At 46.3% G+C, this 20,149-nt stretch overlaps 1 protein-coding gene across 10 annotated transcripts in view; it reads left to right on the top strand.

Moving 5' to 3' along the window:
* The window catches only part of TRAK1 (trafficking kinesin protein 1), a 116,314-nt gene that overhangs the window by 80,366 nt on the left and 15,799 nt on the right, over positions 1–20,149 (top strand). For 9 of the 10 annotated variants that reach the window (XM_039912953.1, XM_029071342.1, XM_029071341.1 and 6 more), the window contains 7 exons: positions 650–728; positions 3,148–3,278; positions 4,066–4,140; positions 4,729–4,866; positions 7,254–7,330; positions 11,035–11,271; positions 13,617–13,933. In XM_039912953.1, the coding sequence (XP_039768887.1) occupies positions 650–728; positions 3,148–3,278; positions 4,066–4,140; positions 4,729–4,866; positions 7,254–7,330; positions 11,035–11,271; positions 13,617–13,933 (1,054 nt within the window). The remainder of the gene's footprint in view (positions 1–649; positions 729–3,147; positions 3,279–4,065; positions 4,141–4,728; positions 4,867–7,253; positions 7,331–11,034; positions 11,272–13,616; positions 13,934–20,149) is intronic. The other variant, XM_039912954.1, reaches the window with a different exon arrangement.

Below are 20,149 nucleotides of genomic sequence, written 5' to 3'. Positions count from 1 at the left end.
GGATTAGAACCCTCGACCTCTGACTCCCTAACCTGTGCTCTTTCCTCTAACCCACACTGCTTCTAAGAGAAATTGTGGTAGTTCATTTATTTAGTGGTTCAGTCAATATCAAATGGAATAGTTGAAGAAGAAAAGGGTAAAGAGTTGGCCTCTTAAAAGGCATGCCGATCCTGCGAGTTTTTGTATCCCATTAGGAGTATGGATTGCTCTCCTCAACTCAAAATAGTTTTTGAAATAATGAACTCCAGCATGGTTTGTGGAAGGAGGAACTAAGTCTGCTTATCCTCAAGTAGTTATTGTCTGACAGCTGAGGGAAACAAACCTCTTATGGAAAGAAGAGAGAGCACCAGCCAGAACAGAACCCAAAAAGTGGGTCTGCCTAATAGTTTTTGAAGCACTTGTGATTTTTTCCAAGATTATGACGACTCCTGGGGGGTGGCATCCTGAGCTCGATTACATCTGCATCCAAATCCCATTGACAAGGAGGCTTTGGCTGATCCCTTTCTCTAAAGGACCTGAAAAAGGATGCATGGTGGAAGGGGGCTGAGAGGGAGGGTTGTGTGTGTGTGTGTGTGTGTGTGTGTGTGTGCGTAACCCTCTTCCTCGCAGCCTTCAGCATGGGGTATTTGATCTGAACTTTTTTGTTTAGGCCTGTCAGCTTAAGACGGAAACAATCACCTTTGAAGAGAAAGAGCAGCAGCTCGTCAATGACTGCGTGAAGGAACTGAGTATGTATTTTACCCTTCGCCCCTCATTCCTTTGTATCTGACATTTGCAGCAAGATGTATAGATTCTAGTCGGTCATTTCCCCTCACACATCCTCTCTCCAACCTCTTCCTCCCTCTCCCTCTTCTCTTGTTTTTCGTCTACCAGGCATTTGAGTTAAGTATTGACCGATTTTTTTGTGAGAGCCCACCTTACGCATCCCAAGAACTAGGGTGAGGGGAGATCATACATGTTTTCATCTAAGAGGGTCAATTAATGACATCTAAATTCTAATTGATTCCTTTCTCAGCTTTATGAATGCCACCTGTGTCATGAAGCCTTTGAATAAAAAGTAGCTTGAAATTCAAGCTTATTGGCAAAAATTTCTTCATTAGGAACAAAATAGCCTTCCTGTAGTTCTAAGCGATTTTCTGTTTGGGTGCCTGTGTGATTCAGACCTTATGATTTTGCAGAATCGTTAGCCACCTTCCTTACTGATTTTGATTTTCCATTAAAAAACAAACAGGTATTAAACAAGAGTATCGTGTCTCTGTCAGGCAATCTGTATGGCTCAGTGGGGGCAGAAAGAGTGTGAATGGATCCCCTCCACTTCTGAACCACTTGACAATTCAAGTTCAACCCAAAATATTCTTCCTGGGGCATTCTACTGCAAATATAATTCAGGCTGGTTTGCATAGAATTTACTCTTTAGATTTGTTTAGATCTTTGGATATGTGTAGACAAAGTAGTTGGTCTGTGGTGGTGTTTCTTAGTGCATACTTCCTGACTGGTTCAAGATTCTTCATGATAGACAGATGTGTGATAGCCCTATCCTCTACCCCCTCCCTCTACCAGCTTACTGGAATTTGGGGAGTCCTGGCCCTCCAGCTGGCAGGGGCGCTTAGTTCAGTCAAAGCCTGAAGTACTTTGGGTCAGTCAGGTCAATGTGGTGACATCAGGTGTGATAGCAGTTGCTGAGAGTTGTGCAGTTCATGATAGTGAGACTGGTCTCTCCTTGACAAATATTCCTTAAGTTTTGGAAGTGCAGTCTGCTCCATACAGAATATTGACAAAAGTAAAATGTAGAAACTGATAATTTCTTCCAAGAAAAATATGTCTGATAAGATTGATGCACCATTCTTCCCCAAATCTACTAGCAAGGGTTGAGATTTTCTATTCAGTTAAGGTTTTGAAAAATCTCTTCATATTAATGGAAATACAGTGTCCACCTTCTGAAGACATTTCTGTAAACGGTTACATCCCTTTACCTGCATGAAGGGTTTTGAGTTGCGTGTCAATTTAGGCTTTCTTATTTAGTGTAGCTGTACATGAAGGCCTTCGTTGTTTGGTGTCAAAATGTTTTGCTGCTTTTCAAGAGGCAATTCTACCTTAGGTTTGGTCTCAGCAATTATTCTACCCATAATGGTTGGCATTAGGTGATTAGTAGAGCTCTAGCCATAGAATTGAAGGTGTCTGGGCTCTTCCTTCTTGCAACACTGACTTTGAAATTACAGTATAAACTCCCCATGCCTCGGCTTCTCTGTTACTCAACTGTTACTCTCTGTTACTCAGTTACTCTGATCCCAGAAGCATGATGAAGTTATTCCGTAATAATAATGATGGTATTTTCATTCATTCAATCATATTTGTTTAGCGCTTACAGTGTCCAGAGCACTGTACTAAGCACTTGGGAGAGTACACTATAACAATATAACAGACATTCCATACCCACAATGAGCTTACAGTCGAGAGGGAGAGACACATGGTAATATAAATAAATGATAGATATGGACATAAGTGCTGTGGGACTGGGACGGGTGGGGTGAATAAAAGGAATATGTCAGAGTGACGCAGAAGGGAATGGGAAACTGGAAAAGAACACCCTCGTCTTACAGACTCATGGTTTGCAGGGTTCTGAGAGAACCCGAGAGTTCTGGGACTTGGCCCACATTCTGCTGATTAGCCAGTACTGCTTTGGGAATCACATGCTCTGTTGGTTGGAACAGGCCAAAGAGCACTCCACAGAGAAGAGAGCACTGAACACTGGCAAACACCATGCTATTTGTGCCAAGCACTGTACTAAGCGCGGGGTAGATACAAGTCGATCAAGTTGGACATAGTCCCTGTTCCTCATTGAACTCAGAGTCTAAGCGGGAGGGAGAACAAGTATTGCATGCCCATTTTTCAGATGAAGAAACTTTGAAAGGACTCCCAGGCCAGTGCTCTTTCCTCTAGGGCAAGCAGCTTCCAGTATATATGTAAAGAACTTTGTGTTTATCTCGGGGAAAAAAGCCAGAATAACTTTGAAAAGTGTACGTATTTTGGCTCTTGATCATGGGGAACTTGCCATGATGTCTATGCACTGTATTGGTGGCAGTAGTAGGGGGCAGGGTTTGAATATCTTGATGACTGCTAGTTCTAATTATTGTTTTATCTTCAAAGGGGATGCCAATGTCCAAATTGCCAGTATAACGGAGGAACTAGCTAAAAAAACTGAAGATGCAGCTCGACAGCAAGAAGAAATCACCCACCTTCTTTCTCAAATAGTTGATCTACAAAAGAAGGCAAAAGCTGTAAGACATTTACATTTTCCTTGCTCAGAAAAGGCTTTGTTAAGCTGAAGCACAAGCCAAATATGCTTTTTCTGTTGCCATGCAAAAAAAACTTCTCTTTAGTTATAGGCCATTTTGCTTCCTCCTTTGGAAGTAGAATAGCTTGTGAATCATGCCTGTCCTTGTCCATTCTGGCTAGGCCCAGATTCATTGAAAAGTTTTAGATGTCACTGGAATTTTCTCTTCATTACTTTCCCCATCCAGTGGTCTCAAAAGCAATAATATCTCTTCCCACCTTACCTCACAAGAATGTTGTATGAAGTAAAAGTGCTTGAGAATCCTAAGGGACTCCACAAAATCTCAAAGACTTATTCTTTTTCAGTTTTTCCATGTAATAATGAATGCTATTACCATCTCTTCAGTCATCAATGTGAAGTGGGAAAAATATTTCGGTAGAGCTTACATCAGTCTGAAGCTTGGATTTTTGCCCGGGATGCTACCAAAAATTGAGTCATGATTTCTCTTCTCTTGGGGGTGGGAAAAAGGGTGTTTTCATCGCTTTGTTCCCAAACCTAGATGCGTTTCATTTCCGTTAATTCATTTGTGAAATAGCGTCATAAAACTCTTACTCTGATCAGGAGAGTCACTTTGAAAGCAAGTTATATTCTTGGGAGATAGGGAAGGGAGGGGAGTGGTGGAGGGATCATCTAACCTGAAAGTTATTTAAAATCCACTGGGATTTAGCAAGTCAGTCATTCAACAAATATTGACCAAAGCTCACAGTTTCACGTTCTCTGACTCATTTCAGTGTGCAGTAGAAAATGAAGAACTCGTCCAGCATTTGGGAGCCGCTAAAGATGCCCAAAGGCAGCTCACGGCCGAGGTAAGTGTTCTGGCTAACTCTGTGGACTGAGAGCCTCTCTTGGTTATGAACCTGGAGGTTAACTGAGGATTATTTCAGGCTCCTCCTGCCCTCTGATGTATTTTGACAAATACATCACAGCAAATTAGGAGTTTCCAAATTTGCTTCAGGACACAGTCATTTGTATTTTCCCACGGCATCTCTCTTTTTTTGGTCCCCAAAACATTTCTACTTCCCAGTACATACAACCCACTCAAAACGTTTAATGAATGTGCTTTGACATGAGGCCTTGGACCAAAAGAAGAAATTTTATTCAGTTTTTTTAGTGCTTTTAATCTCAGTGCAGTTGATTTGTTGTGGGGGCAGAGGGAGGTATTTTTAGAGCCAGGCCAGTCAAATCCTTACTACAAAAATGAAGCGATAAATGGTTGTTGCTGTTGAGATTTTGTCTGCAAGTGTCCTTGCCCTGCTCCAGCCCAGGCCCGCCTCCCACATCGCCGTCGGTGGTGGTGTTAGCTGTAGCTTATTTCCTAAAGTCCCATTGGCACATCTGGGTGGCCATGGTGGCTGTCACCCCTAACACTCTGGGGTCTCTGTTGCCCTTTACAGTTACGGGAGCTGGAGGACAAGTACGCAGAGTGCATGGAAATGCTTCATGAGGCGCAGGAAGAGCTGAAAAACCTTCGCAACAAAACAATGCCGAATACCATCTCCCGGCGCTACCACTCCTTGGGCCTCTTCCCCATGGTGAGCAGAGTCCCTGGACCCGACAGGCCTAGGGCCCCAAGGACTTTGGTGCACACACCTCTCTGCCCACAAAAGTGGGCCACGAAAACAAATTTGGGGAACAAAGCATCTTTATCCCGGGCTTCCAGGCGTCCTCCCACTTCCACTAGCCACCCTATACCATGAAGATTCCCAGCACAGTCTTTGTCAGAGCCTCCTTGCAAAACACCCCCTCCCAATCCCCGGCTCTTTTCTCTGGGAACCATTCCTGATCTAAAAGAAAGGTTCTAGATTGGAGACCCTCTGAGATCTCACCCTAGCACTTTTGGAAGTTTGTGGTTTGGAGCCAGATAGGAAGCCCAGCGCATTGATGGCCAAGAGGGGCTGAAGAATGTAACAATGGAGGCAGCTTCAAGCTCGCTGCCTGCACAGAATTCTCCCTATATCATCCATCCATCCATCCATCTAACCATCCTGAATTTTTCTTACTGGGCCTTCTTTTCCTGCCCCCAAGTAATGTGTTCAGAAGGGGTGCGAGAACCCCAATTAGACTGGCGGATTTGGAACTCGAAGTCTCCTCAAACAAGTTTGAACAAGGTTATGGAGTTCTGAAGGAAGATTCAAAATGATCCTACCTGTAAAATGTTCTTTTTCTGGCTTACAAAAGTTTCATACATTTCCTTATATCTGAGCACCTGATGGCCATGGGCATCAGAAGCTAGAAATTTAAAAATATTTCTGGGTATTGTTAGTCCAATCCTTGCTTGCCAGCTGCCTGATTTCTTTTAATCATGATCTGATTCCTTAGCGGCCCTGGACTTTAAGGGCCCATGCTGATTTGCATGGCCGAGGTTACCCGCCGGGAATCATCATTCATGTTTTTTGAGCCCTTACTGGGTGCAGAGCACTGTACTAAATGCTTGGGAGAGCAATATAGCAAGACATATTCCCTGCCCACAACGAGCTTACAGTCTAGAAGGGCTGACAGCCATTATATAAATAAATTATGGCTATGTACTTAAGTGCTGTGGGGGCTGAAAGGGGGAAGGCTTCCAGACATGCCTACACCTCAGATATAGTGTATTCTCCCAAGTGCTTAGTACAGTAGGCACTCACTAAATCGGATTGAATGATTCCTCCTCTTTCCAGCTCCCCCTCCCCTTCCAGGGGTCAGACCAGGACCTCAGGGAAATAAGATCAAATTTTTGAGGAGCCAGACTTTAGCTCCTGGGTAACTGATTGTGCACCCAGCTTGCCCGGACTTAGCCAAATGGCGAGTGGCCAGAAGTAGAGCCACCCCAAGGTCTCCAACAGACGGGCTGCCCTCAGCAGCTATTCAGGGCCAGGTTGGTCGGAAAGGTCCACTCCAGACTCCTGCGGTTCTCTCAACCATCTCCTGGCCGAAAACCGTGGCAGCGAGGGCAGCAGATCCTATCTTCCAGGCGATAGGCAGGCCACGTTAGTGCCAGGTTGGATGGGTAGGACCAGTTGGCCTGTAGGACCTGGCAGTAGCAGAGGACCTTCTGGTCCCTCAAAATCCATCTTGTCCCAAGGATATGGGTTTCCACCATCCTGAACCCATCCCCCCTCTTCTCCGTCTACCCATCCCACCTGGGTTCCTCACTTCTCTTTGTTAAGAAAATATGGAGTATCTGCCTGTATTAAATCCATCCACCAATGCCAGTGCTTAGTACAGTGCCCCAGCACTAAGTATAGTGCCGGGCCACAAAGTAGATGCTCAAACAAATATCATTATTATCATTTGTTAGAAACCTAAGAAGCAGCGTAGTCTAGTGGATAGATCACAGGCCCAGGAGTCAGGGCACATGGGTTCTAATCCTGGCCTCACCTGTTGTCCTGCCTGTGTGGCCCTTGGACGATTCACCTAACGTTTCTGTACCTCAGTTTCCTCCTGTGTAAAATGGGAATGCAATATCCATTCTCCCTCCCCCTTAGACTGTGAGCCCTATATGGGTCATGGACTGGCTTCAACCTGATTACCTTGTAGCTAACCCCAGTTTTTTAGAACAGTGCCTGGCACATAGTAAGCACATAGCAAATATCATTAAATAAAAGAGAGAGGGATAGACAGGGACTATGGCCAACGCTGATTATCTTGATCTTTGCCCCAAAGCTTAGCATAGGAGCTCTATCATTGTTATTATGAAGAAGCTTGACAGCAGAGGAGGACTTTACTGTGCTGTTTCTTAGACCTGATGTCTAACTTCTCTTAGGGCCTGTGATTGAACTCACCTGCCTATTTGGTGCTAGCCCACCCACCCCCAACGTCTGGCCTGATTAGGAACTCTGCCGATGCCCACGGACCTAGGTCTAAGCACCCGTGTATGCCATCCTCACCACCGGCCCTCGTGTTGTCGGATTTGATTGCCCTGCTTGTTTTTTTCCAGGACTCCCTGGCAGCGGAAATAGAAGGATCAATGCGGAAAGAACTGCAGATGGAAGAGCCCGAATCTCCTGACATAACGTAAGGCCAGGCACATTTCATACCGAACATTCGCATGCACGCACGAGGGGTCGGCGATATTTGGTGACTCAGAGATGACGTGCTTGGGAAGAACCGTTGATTTTTATTTTGTTTCAAAGCAGTTTCCCGCCAGTGGGTGTATGCAATTAAATACCCAGGCAACCGGGATGCATTCAAAGAGGGTGATGAGAGTGGTATGGAGGACAAGGAAATGGACTGGACCAGTCAGAGAACCTTCCTGCTCCACAGGGAGGGATGATTGGGCATTTCAGTCATTCATTCAATCGTATTTATTGAGCAATTACTGTGTGCAAAGCATTGTATTAAGTGCTTGGGAGAGTACAGTACAACCAGACACATTCCCTGCCCACAATGAGCTCACAGTTTAGGGGGGGATTGGGAGTCAGCTTTTGTTTATTTCTTTGTTTATAGTATTTGTTAAGTGCTTACTCTGTGCCTGGCATTGTTCTAAGCGCTGGGGAAGATACGAGCTAATCAGGTTGGACACAGTCCCTGTCCCAAATAAGGCTCCCGGTTCTAATCCCCATTTACAGCTGAGGTAACTGAGGCCCGGAGAAGTGAAGTGATTCGCCCAAGGTCACATAGCTGATAAGTGGCAGAGCTGAGATTAGAACCCAGGTCTTTCTGGCTCCCAAGTTTTTGCCTGGGATGAACAACCAACATTAATACCAAGCCCCAACCACTAATAATAATAATAGTAGTAGTTGTTAGGCCCCTACTATGTGCCAAGCACTGTACTAAGCGCTGGGGTAGATACAAGATAATCAGGTCCTCACGGGGCTCACAGTAGCAAGCAGAACAGGTACTGAATCCCTTTAGTGCATATGAGGGAACTGAGGCACAGAGAAATTAAATGACTTTCCCAAGGTCACACAGCAGATAAGTGGCAGAGTGGGGATTAGAACCCAGGTCCTCTGACACCCAGGCCCATGCTCTTTCCATTAGGCCGTGCTGCTTCTCAAATGATCAATGAATCAATCGCACTACTGTGCCATGTTGTCTTGGTGACTACTTAGGGAAGGGAGTGGCAATGGATGTGACTTTGAAATTCACTTAAGGCAATAATTGAGCTTGCTTTACAAATAGCACTGTGCCTCAGGTCAGGAAAATTAATGTTTGTGGTGCTCTTTCATTGGCTTTGGCCTTTCATAATTCTTGAGAGCAGCTGCATAGTGTTGTTTCGAGGTTCTCTTTTAGGTTTTTCAGCTTTGAGAGGATTTCTGAGGATGAGAAGCATTTATTTACAGGACTTGATTCTGAAACTGAAGTTCCCAGTTTCCATGATCAGCAAGGCAGGAATATATGTTCACTATGCATCAAATTAATACATTTAGATTTTTAAATGCACGCTTTTTCATTTAAGGGCAAATTTGGGTATTTTTTTCATCTTTAACTGCTTGCCTGCTTAAAGTGTGCTTTTTCTAAGTTTAGTGGCATTAAAGTGAACAAAGTGTGTCCAACCTGCTTTGCTTAGTATTCATCCCAGCGCTTAGTAAAGTGCCTGGCACATAGTAAGCACTTAACAAAAACCATAATTATTATTATTGTTATGAAGCCCACTGTGTTCAGCTCTTGGGTTTTATGCAGATAATATTATGGAGCCTCAGTCCTGACCTAAATTTCAGGTGTCTGCTGCAATAAGCATCTTCTTGCTTAAAAGGACCAAGACACAGCCTTTGATAATGACAGCTTTATTTGATTGCTAGAAGCAGCGTGGCTCAGTGGAAAGAGTACGGGCTTTGGAGTCAGGGCTCATGAGTTCAAATCCCAGCTCTGCCACTTGTTGGCTATGTGACTGTGGGCAAGTCACTTAACTTCTCTGTGCCTCAGTTCCCTCATCTGTAAAATGGGGATTAAGACTGTGAGCCCCACGTGGGACAACCTGATTCCCCTGTGTCTACCCCAGCGCTTAGAACAGTGCTCGGCACATAGTAAGCGCTTAACAAATACCAACATTATTAGAAACAGCCTTCCAACATGGCTACACAAATTCCAGCACCTTCCCACAGGAGCGTGATGATGTGCTGAAATAGTATTCAGCTGTTTTGAGGAGATAGATCACTGGGAGTTGAGAGCAAATCATCCACTGGGCATCCTTTTTACTTGCATTGGATCCATTTTCCTTCATTTTGAGAACACCTAGGGAGAGCTGAGTTGGTTCCAGTTCCAATAAAATGAGGGACATCTTTGTCTGCAGCTGGTTCTTAGTAGCTCAGTGAATGACCCAGGCTGGTGACCTGATGCAGCCAATTGATGGCCCTGGGGAGTTGGCAAGGCTCGACATCTCTCAACATATGGGTTGAAAGGAGTGTAAACCCGACCCAAAGAATTTCTCCTAAAGTTCAGTTCGGTTGAACAGCTAGTGTGGTATTGATATTGACAAATAGCAGTCATTAGGAACTTTACCCCAACCCAAAAACAACATTTCTGTTCTTGGATTGCAGATTTAGCCTAGAAGCTAATCCCCAAATGTGGTTGGGTTAATTTGAGTTATCTATCAAAACACACCAGAAGTCACAGTGGAACTTGGGAAGCAAAATGACATAGCTTATTAGTAGTAGATAATGGATTTCTTCATATTATGTTTAATTGAGACCATAATTTTATCCTCAGGGCCTCGTAATTTGATTCAGGCAGTGCAAAATATGGCCCGCCCTTCGAAAGAAGTACAATTTACTTCAGATAAGGGCATATGTTTGAAAGATCAATTGGTTTCCAAGCATATTTCACCTCTGGTGTGAAAACATCCTTGGGTTGCTATTACTACTAATAATAATTATGGTACTTGTTATTAGCTTATTATTTACCAAGCACTCACTGTATTAAGAGCGGGGGTAGATACAAGGTAACTCGGTTGGACACATTCCCTTGTACCACTTGGGGCACACGGTCCAAGTAGGAGACTAGGATTTAAATAATAAATATGGTATTTATTAAGTGCTTACTATGTGTCAGGCACTGTATTAAGCTCTGGGGTGGATGCAAGCAGATAGGTCCCAGGTGGGGTTCTCAATCTCAATCCCCATTTTACAGATGAGGTCACTGAGGCCCAGAAGTGACTTGCCCAAGGTCACACAGCAGACAAGTGGCGGAGCCAGGATCGGAACACATGACCTTCCGATTTCCAGGCCCTTGCTCTATCCACTACGCTATGCTGCTTCTGTACAAAGTGCAGTACACCATCTGTAAAAAGTCCATTTCACAGATGAGGAAACTGAGTCCCAGAAGTTGTACCTTGTCCAAGGCCCCACAGTAGACAAGCGGCGAAGCCGGGATTAGAACACTTGTCCTGTGACTTCTAGGTCCGTGCTCTTTCCTCTAGGACACGCTGCTTAAGCAAAGGCAGAAAATTTGAGAGTCACTTCCCTCTAAAGCCTATATGGAACAAGCGCATCGGCTATTGGTCAAGCTCCCTAGAGCATTTAACTGCAGAATTAAACTTCTTCAGTTATCTGCCACATTTTAACATCTTTCGGCCTCAATCCCCAGCAGGCACAAGTGCTTAGTACAGTGCTCTTTACACCGTAAGCACTCGATTCATGCCGCTGATTGGGTGATACCAGGTTTCTGGAAGGTGGCTGTGAAATAACTACTGCTGCCTGCTTTCTCTCGAAGGCCACTTGCTCTAAAGTCTAATGTATGTGTGTGTGTGTGTGTGTGTGTGCACGTGTGTGCGCGTCCAGCTATCAGAAACGTGTTTTTGAGACGGTGCGGAATGTCAACCAAGTGGTCAAGCAGCGGTCCCTGACTCCATCACCCATGAACATCCCTGGCTCCAATCAGTCCTCGGCCATGAACTCCATCATTTCCAGTTGCGTCAGCACTCCCCGATCCAGCTTCTACGGGGGCGACATCACCAACATCGTGATCGACAACAAGACCAACAGCATCATCCTGGAAACAGAATCCTCAGACACAGGGTCTGTAAGCCCCAGTATTCTTTTTCGGCAGGACACTGCACTGAACCAACAGCTCGTTCGGTGACACCCCTCCCTCGGCCCCCTCGGCCCCCAAGGAGAAGTTGGAAAGGCGCTTTCTATGAGAAGCGGCGTGGCTTAGCGGAAAGAGCACGGGCTTGGCAGTCAGAGATTGTGGGTTCTAATCTCGGCTCTGCCATTTGTGTCGTGTGACCTTGGGCGAGTCATTTAACTTCTTTCTGCCTCAGTTCCTTCATCTGTAAAATGGGGATTAAAGACGGTGAGCCCCACGGGAGACGACCTGATTATTCTGTGTCCGACAGTGCTTGGCACATAGTAAGCGCTTAACAAATACCATCATTATAATTATTATCATTATTATTATTCTATATGCCAAGCACTGCGGTAGATAGAAGATAATCAGGTCGGACACAGTCCACGTCTCACGTGGGAATCACGGTCAAAGGAGGAGAGAGGACAGGTATTTAATCTCCATTTTACGGATAAGGAAACTGAGGCATAGAAAAGTTAAGTGATGTGCCCAAAGCCATCCAAAAGGCAAGTTACAGAATGGGGATTAGAAGCCAGTTCCCCTGATTCTCAATCATGTGCCCTTTCTACTAGACCGCCGCCATTTCTCAGCATGGCCTGAACAAGTTTGGGTTATCCACAAGCATTTCTGACCTGTCCAGCTTCCTACCTTGCCACTCTTTAATGCCTTTGATCATTCAGAGCTACAGTTTTGATCCTAAGCTCTAGAGCAGTACTAGTGGTTTGAAGAGAAAATGCTTGAATTCGGAGACTAAAATACACAATTTTGCTTTCTCCAGTTTTTCTTACGAGAGTACGATCTCCTCCCCAAATGTGCCGAGTATTCGGATGAATCAGCCCCGTAGACATTGCCTGCTCAGGGTTCCGCGAGACGGTAGATGAACGTCTCTTGTGATTTGAGCCCTAGATTTGAAATCTATGTTGGCAGTCCTGTGTCAGGCACCTGCTCCAGTGTCACGGAGAACCCAGCACCTGTGCGGCTTCTAGGTTTCGTGTGGTTTTAGATTCCACAGCCACGCTTTGTTCTGAATGCCACTACCAGGTCCCTTTACCCCATTCAGGATTCGTTTATTTGCCCCAGCGTTCTATCAGAATATCTCTAGCCACCCTATAGAGGAAATAAATGACCTTTTGAACCCAGTATTGTCATGTCCTCCAGTGGTTGCCTATCGACCTCCACTCCAAACAAAAACTCCTCACTCTAGGCTTCGAGGCTCTACATCACCTGGCCCCTTCCTACCTCTCCTCCCTTCTCTCTTTCTCCTGCCTACCCTGCACCCTCCGCTCCTCTGCCACCCACCTCCTCACCGTCCCTCGGTCTCGCCTATCCCTCCGTCGACCCCTGGCCCACGTCCTCCCGCTGTCCCGGAATGCCCTCCCTCCTCACCTCCGCCAAATTAACTCTCTTCCCCCCTTCAAAGTCCTACTGAGAGCTCACCTCCTCCAAGAGGTCTTCCCAGACTGAGCTTCCCCTTTTCCCTCTGTTCCCTCTGCTGCCTCTCTGCCCCCTCTTCACCTCCCGTCAGCTAAGCCCCCTTTCCCCCCTTTCCCTTTGCTCTCTCCCTTCCCCTCCCCTCCCCTCAGCACTGTGCTCATTTGTATATATTTTTATTACACTATTTATTTTGTTAATGAAATGTACATCTCCTTGATTCTATTTATTGCTATTGTTTTTGTCTGTCTCCCCCGATTAAACTGTAAGCCTGTCAATGGGCAGGGATTGTATCTATCTGTTGCCGATGGTACATTCCAAGTGCTTAGTACAGTGCTCTGCACATAGTAAGCGCTCAATAAATACGAATGAATGAATGAATGTGAACTGACAGTCAGGGGATCTTCCCAACTAGATGGAGGAATGGATCTCTTCCTTCCATTTCTGCCAGCAGAGTACTGGCAGGGCCCCAAAGTGCCCAAATCAAGCATATTTGGATAGCAAAAGAGTGTGAACAAAAGGCGAAAGTTCAGTGGCATGTGAACGCCTTACTATGTACCGATTCCCAACCCACGGGGTGTCAGATGGATGTGTGGACATCTACAAAGGAGAGGAAGTCCGATAGGCGGGCGGGGCAGTCTCCTCTCCATTGCGGGCGGAATCGAACTATTTCCCTCTCAGTCACCTCACATCCTCATCTGCCCGACGCCACTCGACTCCCGACATGTCTCTCTCAATTTCCTGTCTAGATATCCCTTTTCCTGGAGCGACCAGGAAGCGATCCCTATTCAAACCAGGCGCCGAGCCTCTCGTTGTCCGCCGCGCCTCTCGGGCGTGACTCCTCGTTTTCTCTCTTTCCCTGCAGCAGCGAAGACAAGAACAAGAAACCGGGCACCCCAGGGACGCCGGGCTCTAACGACCTGGAGACGGCTCTGCGCCGGTTGTCTCTCCGCCGAGAGAACTACCTCTCGGAGCGGAGGTTTTTCGAGGAGGAGCAGGAGAGGAAGCTGCGGGAACTGGCGGAGAAAGGCGAGCTTCACAGCGGCTCCCTGACCCCCACGGAGAGCATCATGTCCCTCGGCACCCACTCCCGGTTCTCCGAGTTCACCGGCTTTTCCGGCATGTCCATCAGCAGCCGCTCCTACCTGCCGGAGAAGCTGCAGATCGTGAAGCCCTTGGAAGGTGACAGCAGCGTTCCCCGGCCCCTCTCGGTCATTCTGGGTGACTCTCTGTGGTCCCTCATCCACCACCGGAAAGCAGGCAACCTCTGCAACGCTTACTCTTTTTACTTTAGGGATAGCCATCCCCGGTGCTGGTTCGAAATCTTTTTAGGGTAACCTGCTCCGTGCTCCGTAAGACCGTCACTTAATCTTAGCAGTTGAGGAAGGAGAATGAAACTGGGAGGGCAGCAGGGGAGATGTTGTTTTGACATTTAAAAGCATCTGCTGTTAAGCGCTTACTCTGTGGCAAGCACTGAGGTAGATATAAGACGATCGGATCGCCCGTTGCCCCCGTCCCACGTGTGGCTCACAGTGTAAGCAGGAGGGAGAATAGATCATTCCCATTTTACGGAGGATGAAACCGAGGCACAGAGAACTCAAATGACTTGCCTAGGGTCACACAGCAGGAGAGCGGCAGAGCCGGGATTAGAACCGGGGTCTTTTTGACTCCCAGGCCTGTATCCTTTCCACTAGTTCTTGCTTTGCTATTGATTTATCAATTCCCTTTCCTTTGTGTCTAGAATTGTATCCATCAGGGGTATTTATTGAGCACTTACTGTGTGTTCAGAACACTGTTCTTAGCACTCGGGAGAGTACAGTACAACAGAGTAGGTAGACATTTTCCCTGCCCACAGCGAGCTTACAGGTCTAGAATCTGAAGAGAGTAAGAGTGATTACCTGTATGTCTATTAGGTCTTGCTTGGGGAACCGGGAGGAGTAAGTGGGTTAATGTAGCGTCTGACACCTCTCAGGAAAGAGCCCAGGGTGGGAGCGAGGTGTCTGGAAGCCATCTGGCTCTGCTCTCTTCTTGCCTGACTTGTTCCCCCTGTCAGGCTTTGTAGCTTTCTTTCCTCAAAATGGATGGAGTCAGCTTGCCTTGGAGGAATAAGGCGAACTGACTAGGCTCCGAACCAACAGAGCAGGTGTTGCTTTGGAAACGGAGATGGGAAAATGGAAGCTTATACATCGCTGTACTACAAAAGGGGTCAGATTTTCCAACTGCTACAAATCCTCAGTTTCAGGAGCATTACTAAAAACACAAATTGCATTTTACCACCCCAAAATTGTCCTTTTGTGTTGTAGTCAGCGTGATTTCTTTTCTAATCTTCTTCTTTCCACTCCACACAGGAATTGATAGCATTCTTCTTTCAGACTCTTAACCCAATTCTTCCTTTGGCACTTTATAACTTTATCAGGTGATTTGCATTCGTCAGCCAGCATGCACTTTCTATACCGACTGATATTTAGACACACAAGTTTCAGCATTAATTAAAGATGGGGGCTCTTTCAGAGGGGGAAGAGTACTTTGAGGGGCCCTATTTGTATAGGGAAGGCGTTGCCTCTTCAGTGTGATTCTCCTGCATTCAATTTAAAGTTATTTTAAACATTTAACAGTAATAATAATTGCGATATTTGCCAACCACCGCACTAAGCGGTGGGGTAGATACACTGTAATCAGGTTGGGCGCAGTCCTTGTTCCACACGATGCTCACAGTCTGAAAGAGAGGGAGAACAGGTATTGTGTCCCCATTTGAGAGTTGAGGAAACTGAGGCACAGAGAAGTGAAGTGACTTGCCTGTGGTCACAGAGCAGGAAAATAGTAGAGATCAGAAAAGGGAGGTTCTGATTTCAGTTATCTTGTTTATTGGTTTCAATCATTGTGAGTTTCTCACCTCTCATTTCTTTGTGTTTGCTTTCAATAAAATCATTCAGTTTCCATAATCTTTCCACCTGTCTCTCTTCTTTCATCTCTCAGCTTCTTGTTTCTCATGGGGTTATCGTCATCAGAGGGCTTTGCTTCTCCGTAGTCTTTATTTGACTCTTGGCCTCTTTAGGTGGCTCTTTATTATGCACTCTCCAAATTCAGACACACTCAAATTGCTGATTTTTCTTGTTTTCTTAATTCGTGAAGTACTGTCACCCAAAATGATCCATTTGCCTTTGGTCTCACGCCTTTGCTCGGGCCAGAGGCAGTAGTTTTGTGGCAGGATATTGTGGCAGGATAGCTGGCGGAGGTGAAAAGCTGCTACTAGATCTGCTTTCATCTCTTGGACCTTTTTCACTCATCCCGGCTCCTCTGTGCATGTGGGCAGCTGGCTCATGGACGCCCCCATTGCGGTAACGTAGCTCTCTGGAGGATTCTCGCATTACAGGGATCTCTGGGCCATCAGTCAGCCAGTTTCTCAGCTTTGTAGTTTGGAATACAAGTGTATTCTCATCTCTTTGTGATGCGAAGGCTCCCATCCAGCCACTGGGAAGAGGGGACGGAGCGCCAGCCGAGGGGATGTGATCGAAAGCGGTCCCGGGGCGGCAGCTTCGTGCTCCAACAGAGAAGCTGCTCGTGGAGCCTTGTTTGCTCACCAGTCCTTCCCCTACCCATAGCTGCCGCCCATGACTCCCCTGTCCTCACGCCCCCCGACCCGAGTGAAGGACCCCGGTCTGGATGGAAGTCCAGGGCAGGAGAAGTGCTTTTCCCTGCGAAACAGTCCTGACGATATCTTGGCTGGAGAGACCCCTTTCAATCGGTCAATGAGTGGTATTTATTAAGTGCCTCTTGTGTGCAGAGCACTGCATTAAAAGATAAGAAGAGTACAAGGGGCAGACACGTTTCCTGCCCACAGAGACCTTACGGTTTAGAGAAGGACTTTTTTTGGAAGGACTTAAGGGGATTTTGGCCATGACTTCTCATCGCACCTCACCTGTGAGGTAGCAGGGACTGATGCTGTCATCTCCAGGGTTTTTCCAAGCTCCTGCAGCACGGCCCCTGTGACCTGAATGAAGCTCTGTAATGACGGTGGGGAGAAGCAGAGGACCGGTAGCATCTCAAATCAATCAATCGATTCACTGAGCACATCTAGTACCAACTGTAACTGAACTCTTGGGAGAGTACTAACAGAGCAGGTAGACACATTCCCTGCCCACAACAAACTTTCAGTCTAGAGGGGACCTAGAAAAACCTCGAAGCAGAGGTTTCTCTATGGGCTTGGGCTGGCTTGCCCTTTACTAGATGCCGAGGATACGCTCATGCAGGGTTCTAGCAGACAGGAAATGCGGGCAGCAGCTCTTAAAACTAACTTGGTTGCTCGGAGCCAGCGGATCAAGTGGCACAGGCTAATTTAGAAGGCAGTATTTCCTGGAGGTGCCGCTTTCCCGCCCTCACCTTCCGTCCCTCCCTCAGCCCCTTTGCCACTTTATCAGCCCTGCTTGCAGAAGCTGGGAAGTCTACCTTCCTGCATGTCCTTCACGTCGTGCAGGTGGCCCTGTGAGGACTGATGCTCTGGAGGCAACCAAATGATTTAAACGGGCCAATTGGACTGGACTGACTTGTTTAACGGTTAACTGGTTGCTTCTGAAAGGTTGCCAACCTCTAGATTCATCTGTTCTGCTTCTGTGCAGAGCATTGCACTGTGGCCTTTATTAAGCTCGCTGTGGGCAGGAAACATGTCTACCAACTCTGTTATATTGTATTCTTCCAAGCGTATAGTACAGTGTTCTGTGAACAGGAAGCGCTCAGCAAGTGGTACATTCCTTCTGGCTCAATACTACAGGAAACAGAAAGCTTGAATTTTGAATGGTTGAAATGATCTGGGCAAAGTCTGATGCTTAGCTGCTGCTGGGAGAACATGTAGATTTAAAAGAACATGTAGATTTAAACACTGGGAGCTGGAAGGAAAGAAAAGGGAGGGGGGATGTTACAGAAACCTGAGTACAGAGAACGTTTTCTGTATGGTTTCTTCCAGAGGCAGTGGGAAATGAAGAGGGTGAGATTCCAGCTCCCCACTGCCCCCGTGACCCTGAGCTATCTTTTATGCCTAGAATTCTGTCCAGTCGCATAAAGTGCCCAGTATTGTCTGTCTGTACGTTAGAGAAGCAGTGTGGCTTAGTGGCAAGAGCACAGGCTTGGGAGTCAGAGGTCTTGGATTCTAGTCTCAGACTCCGCCACTTGTCAGCTATGTGACTTTGAGCAAGTCACTTAACTTCTCTGTGCCTCAGTTCCCTCATCTGTAAAACGGGGATTAGGGCTGTGAGCCCCACGTGAGGCAACCTGATTACTTTGTATCTACCCCAGTGCTTAGAACAGTGCTTGGAACATAGTAAGCACTTAACAAATACCATCATTATTATTATCGTCAGTAGGGAAAGTGATAATGGAGTATCCCCATTGCTTGGGATTTACTGTCTTTATAGAGTCACCTCTCTCCCTGTTTAGTTCCCCTGAGAAATCAGAACCGTTTCTAATTACCACCTGCCTGTTCTTTCCCGGCACTTAGTACACAGTTTCATAAATACTGTTCCTTGTAAGTTATATAAAGTCAAAAAGGCTTTTAAACACTTTTCACCATGGTGATGGGATATTTTATTAGCTGAGCTTCTCATCGATGAGAGAAACATCACCCATCAGGGGATGGGACAGGGTAAGAGGCCAGGGGACCAGAGTCTGCTCCAAGTCTCTTCTGTGAAGTTTACATGTCGAGCTTGAATTGTAACTGTCACCAGGTTTCCCCAATCAAGCAGATTTAGATGAGGTCGGCATTTCTTGGGGAAAGCCGGATGGGGGAAAAATCCAAAATGCTTCAGAGAATTTGGTGGTAGTTGGCTGGGATCTGCCTCAGGAGCCCCTGCTGAAATGGCCCAAGGAGCCTCCTGGACTCTTAGAAGGGCATTTCCCGAGTCACAATAATGATAATGCCTTGGATGGAGAGAGAAAATTGGCCTGTAACTTAATATCTATCTTCGGCTGGGTGGAAGCTAGTGCTGACCTTGGTACTACACACAATCTCTCTGACTTACCCACGTGAGTCAATCTCTGAGTTTGAACTCAAATTCAAGCCATCCACTCCAGGCTCTGCCCCATAGATGACCCTTGGGCTGAAGCGGGTCATGAAGAGCCTGAGGCTTTGGGTGTTTTTTTCGCAAATCAGGGGCATCGGCCATATGATCTGGCCAAGATTCTTCTTTACTTCCCAGACCGTGAGCCCCTTATAGGACAGAGGCTGTGTCCAAACTCAAAACCTTATAGATCTCCCCAGAACAGTGCTTGGCACATAGTAAGCACTTAACAAATACCGTACTTATTATTGTTAATATTATCATTCTATTTCCTCTGAAAGAAGCAGCAGGAGCCCACCAAAAATGCACCGACAGTTCAGGCCACTAAGACCAGTCTGTGTGGGAAACCACCGCCATTGTAGAGCCCTTCATTGGCCCAGAAATCGAACTCCGACTCCCGGCAGGACTGTCGTTGGCTGCATGTTGCTTGCCCTGGAACTGACTCAGCACATCCTCCCAGCTCTCTCCATGTCTCCCTCACCCCGGCCTGAAACCGACAGCCTCCTAAATCCAAATTTTGCTCCTCTCCAATGAATGAGGTCCAGATTTCAGACTCTAAACCATTATAGGATCTGACTCTGCAGGCACCTATGAAATCGTGGAGCCCACAGCCCAAGACAGTGCTGTAAAAATGTTAGGTGATCTACCATTTAATAACCCGAATCATCCCACCAAAAGCTTGGCTTACCCCAAATTTCCAAAGTGCTCAATAAATACTATGGACTGATTCATTAACCCAACAACTTTTGATTCCTTAATTTCAAAGATCTGTCCAGGGCTTGTATATAAGATGAGGCATACTCCAATGACTTAGTGACTACAGTAATTAAATTGCTTGATCCAAAGCAGGTCACTCAGATTTTGAGCTAAGATGATTGAGGCTTCTATGTGTAAAGGAAATTTCAGGGTGGCTGTGGGGCAGTGAAACTCTCCAACATCTGGGCCTCTCTGTCCTATCAGAATTGGACTGAGTGATTTTGAAGGACTGAGCGGGTGCCTAAGAAAAGTGCTGCCATCCGGACTTATTTCATTTCAACATAAATGAGTAATGGTTGAAGATTGATTGGGTTATCTCTGGACTCAGATGTTATTACAAACCATGTATGATACTATCTGAATCCCTGGGTTCGTGTGTCACCCTGTAAATTGTCTTTTCTGCTTTAGTGCATTGGCTAGAATTACCCTCTTTGTCACACTTCTTTCATCTCCTCCTCCCCTCTGTCTCTCCTCCACCAACCTCCCTGAACCACCAGACTCCTGAGGATAGAGGGAAAGATGTGGTAGAGTATGTGACCTCCATATGCATTCCACAGATGCTCCCCTTTAACTTGCTTTACTTACTTTTAAA

Source organism: Ornithorhynchus anatinus, chromosome 8 (genome assembly GCF_004115215.2).
Source record: "Ornithorhynchus anatinus isolate Pmale09 chromosome 8, mOrnAna1.pri.v4, whole genome shotgun sequence".
In the NCBI taxonomy this organism is placed as follows: Eukaryota; Metazoa; Chordata; class Mammalia; order Monotremata; family Ornithorhynchidae; genus Ornithorhynchus; species Ornithorhynchus anatinus.
Note: the sequence above shows the minus strand (reverse complement) of the source record. Positions and strands in the feature narration are given on the sequence as shown.